The following is a 3,199-nucleotide window of genomic DNA, read 5'->3' as shown; positions in this document are numbered from 1 at the left end:
ATAATTTCTGTTGGTTCACTTTTCTGCATAGCATCAGCATATTTGGAGAATTTAGCTTCAAACTTGTTAAATTTAGAAGAAAAATCAGACTTAAATTCTGAGAAACTTTTTTGTAATTCTGTAATTCTATTTTCTATATTGTCTATTCTCTTACTGCTGATTTCATCTTTTTGAATCTGATCAATAATATTTTCAATAATTCTACTTTTTTCATTATAATCTTTCTTAAATTTAAGCATCTCAGCTTGAAAACAACTAAATTCATTGTCCTTCTTACTTCCAATGGCAATCAGTTTTTCTTTCAGCTGTTTTCTAATTTTGGAGGACTCAACCAATGCTTTAATTTCAGCTTCAACAGACATTTACTTTTTTATATTACAAAACCTTATTCAATATTTAAATATATTGAACTATTGAACTAAGCAATACAAAGTGTTATTAAAATTTTGTTTGTAGAGATTTCTAATTTCATTTATAAAACTGAAGTTCTTATTATATTCAAAACTTTTAAAACAAAACAACATAACTCAGTTGAATAAATAAGTAAAGTTTAATATTTATTTTTATACTTTCATAAGTCAAATTCTATCATTGAGTATTAATTTTTCTCGAAATAAAAAGTGGATTTAAAAATTTATTATTCAGTTTCTGCAATAAAAATCTTTACGAATAAATAGTACAAAAACAAAGTATATGCAAAAGTTTAAATACTAACACTTAAAAATTGTTTTTATTTAAATCAAATATTAACAGGTTAAAAAATCTAAGATTACTTAGTTTATATAAATTACAAAACATAGACAATTATTTTTAGTTTTTTAATACCAGAAAGTGTTAAAAGTATACAATAAAGAACCATGTGAAGAAAATGTTTTTTTTAGTTTTAGGTTTTGAAAGAATAGAAATTATGTGTATAAGTTATTATTTGGCTTTTAAAGATGTTTTTTCTTTCAAAAGATAATGCATTTAAAGAAACTTAGTTTTTTTAATAAAAATTTAAGTTAGTATGATGTTTTTCGTTATAAATGTAAACAAACAACTAAGCAGCTCATAAACATTAAACTAATAAGAATTAAAATTTGAAAGTAAACACGTAATAACAGAAGCAATTTTAAGCTAAAAAAAATTGAAAAAAAGCTTTATAACTATCTCCTACTTTCAGAAAAAGTAGTTAAATAAACATTCTACTCTACTAAAAACTTGTTATGTAGTTTTCAAAACTTTATAAAGGTAATCACTATATTAACTAAAACAAACTGCAAAATTAAGAAATTGATTGTTTTAATTACATATACTCTTGTTTGACTGTTAAACTATTCTCATGATGTAAGACTTGAGCCATCTGATGATGTTTGATCAGAATCTTCTGGTCTTGTGATGTAATCACTGTTGTAAAGTTTTGAGTTAGTAATTAAAAAGCTGTCGACTTGAAAACAATCGTAAAATGTATACGTGATGTAATTTTTAAGGTGCTTTTATTTTTTAAAACAGAATTCTATCAATAAAAAAAATCCTTTTAACAGTTTAAGTATAAAACTAAACTACGACGCTATTAAGGTACAAATGTGCAAACATTTAAAAAAAACTTCAATTGCATAATTATAATAAAAATGATAGTAACAACTAATGCACAGTACTAACAATTTATAAGTTAACAAGTAAATATTTCGAAAAAAAAAGAGTAACAACGCTCAACAACTACATAGCTTTCAAATTATACATCAAAATACTTTTTATAAACCAAAATAATAGAAGTTAAAGTGTGTTAATGCAGCTACTTATTTATAAGATAAAAAAGTTTTTGTAACAAAATAAACTTAATTTAAATAAAAAACTAACCGGTTAGTAATAACTGGTGGTTGTCCTCTTTTTAATATGGCTACAAATAACGTTCGATAACCATATTCTATTTCGATTTCAATTTCCTGTTATGAATTTTTTTCTTTTTTTAACTTAAAATAACTTATAACAACAAATATCGCATATTACAACTTCATAGTAATTTTAGTACTAAACTAATCAAATTAATAACTAACATCATTAGAAGCGATGTTGTTTGTTTGGAAGTTTAAAATTTTCTCATCAAATTTTCTACAAATTCTTAAATTTATTTCATCGTTAACACACAACACGATATAAATCTTTTTAATTTGAATTTCTTTGATGGAGTTGATTAACAATGGAATAAATTCCTCATCGTAATTATGATTACGACCCATACTCAACAATTCAACCTTTTAAATTATTTATAACTTTATTTTGATAAACTTTCCAAATTCATGTTATATTTTTACTAACAGTTTCAGCTAGATACAAAAAAAATGTTATAAATATCATAATTATTCTTGTTACTCTAATTGACACGATACCAAATCTTAATGAAATGTATTTTCCCGAAACAGTAAAAAATGAATAAATAAATGTTTCAAAACTGTTATACGATATTTATTTATAACATAAAAATAACTTAAAGTACAAAATAAACTTCAGTAACATGAAATTATATAAACAATATTATAAAGGAAAATATTTGTTCGAAAATATATTTAACTACTATGAAAACTAACTTTGATATGCGATGTTGAAAAAGTTCTTATCATCCTCTTTAGATTTATTGTATTTATATAAATTAAATTCAACTCTTTTATTTGAGTTACAAAGTTTCTTATAAATAATAAGTCGGTTGTAACTTGTGTGCTGTCGATCCAAATAACAAAATTGTGACGTATTAAAACTGACTTCAGTTCATTTATTATGTTGTGATCGCAAATTTCACTGTAATCTTTTCTGATTACTTTTGAATGCGGAGCTGTAGTAATTTATTTTTGTTGGTTTGTTACAAAGTATATTTGTGTTTTATTTAGTTTAAATAACAAAATTTGTGTTATTTCTAATAAAATAAAATTATCAGTTTTTTAATTTAAACAAAATGTTTAACAACGTTATTTTTATATTTTTTTAGTAAATTACTAGTTTTAATGTCAGATAACACTTCTTAAACAAATAGCAATATAATTTAGATAAAATGCTATGTGTACTTATACGACAAAATTATGTATAAAAAAAATGGTTAGATATTTTCATAAAATAAATTAAATAAATAAAAGTTAAACATGTAAGTATAAGTTTAAAGTAGTCAAATAATTTTATTATCTAACATCAATTTTATTGTACATTCTAAAAATTACGAGCTACGGAT

At 22.6% G+C, this 3,199-nt stretch overlaps 1 protein-coding gene across 1 annotated transcript; it reads right to left on the bottom strand.

Moving 5' to 3' along the window:
* Positions 1–1,306: 1,306 nt before the first annotated feature.
* LOC145841068 (uncharacterized) lies at positions 1,307–2,675 on the bottom strand. The gene is made up of 4 exons (XM_082948434.1): positions 2,568–2,675; positions 2,037–2,234; positions 1,840–1,925; positions 1,307–1,386 (listed from the first exon to the last, which is right to left on the bottom strand). The coding sequence occupies exons 1-4, from the start codon at positions 2,598–2,600 to the stop codon at positions 1,320–1,322; spliced, it is 384 nt and encodes a 127-aa protein (XP_082804560.1). The 5' UTR covers positions 2,601–2,675; the 3' UTR covers positions 1,307–1,319.
* Positions 2,676–3,199: the final 524 nt, after the last annotated feature.

This window comes from Thalia democratica, chromosome 7 (genome assembly GCF_965202585.1).
Source record: "Thalia democratica chromosome 7, ktThaDemo2.hap1.1, whole genome shotgun sequence".
Classification (NCBI taxonomy): Eukaryota; Metazoa; Chordata; class Thaliacea; order Salpida; family Salpidae; genus Thalia; species Thalia democratica.
The sequence above is the reverse complement of the archived record's forward strand: the minus strand, read 5'-3'. Positions and strand labels throughout refer to the sequence as shown.

What these genes read in the sequence shown, in the direction of transcription:
- LOC145841068 (XM_082948434.1), bottom strand. Translation starts at nt 2,600, where the DNA reads ATGATAAGAACTTTTTCAACATCGCATATCAAA. An exon ending in ACAACATCGCTTCTAATGAT is followed by an intron (nt 1,926 to 2,036) that starts GTTAGTTATTAA and finishes AATTCATAACAG; the next exon opens with GAAATTGAAATCGAAATAGA. An exon ending in CCACCAGTTATTACTAACCG is followed by an intron (nt 1,387 to 1,839) that starts GTTAGTTTTTTA and finishes ACTTTACAACAG; the next exon opens with TGATTACATCACAAGACCAG.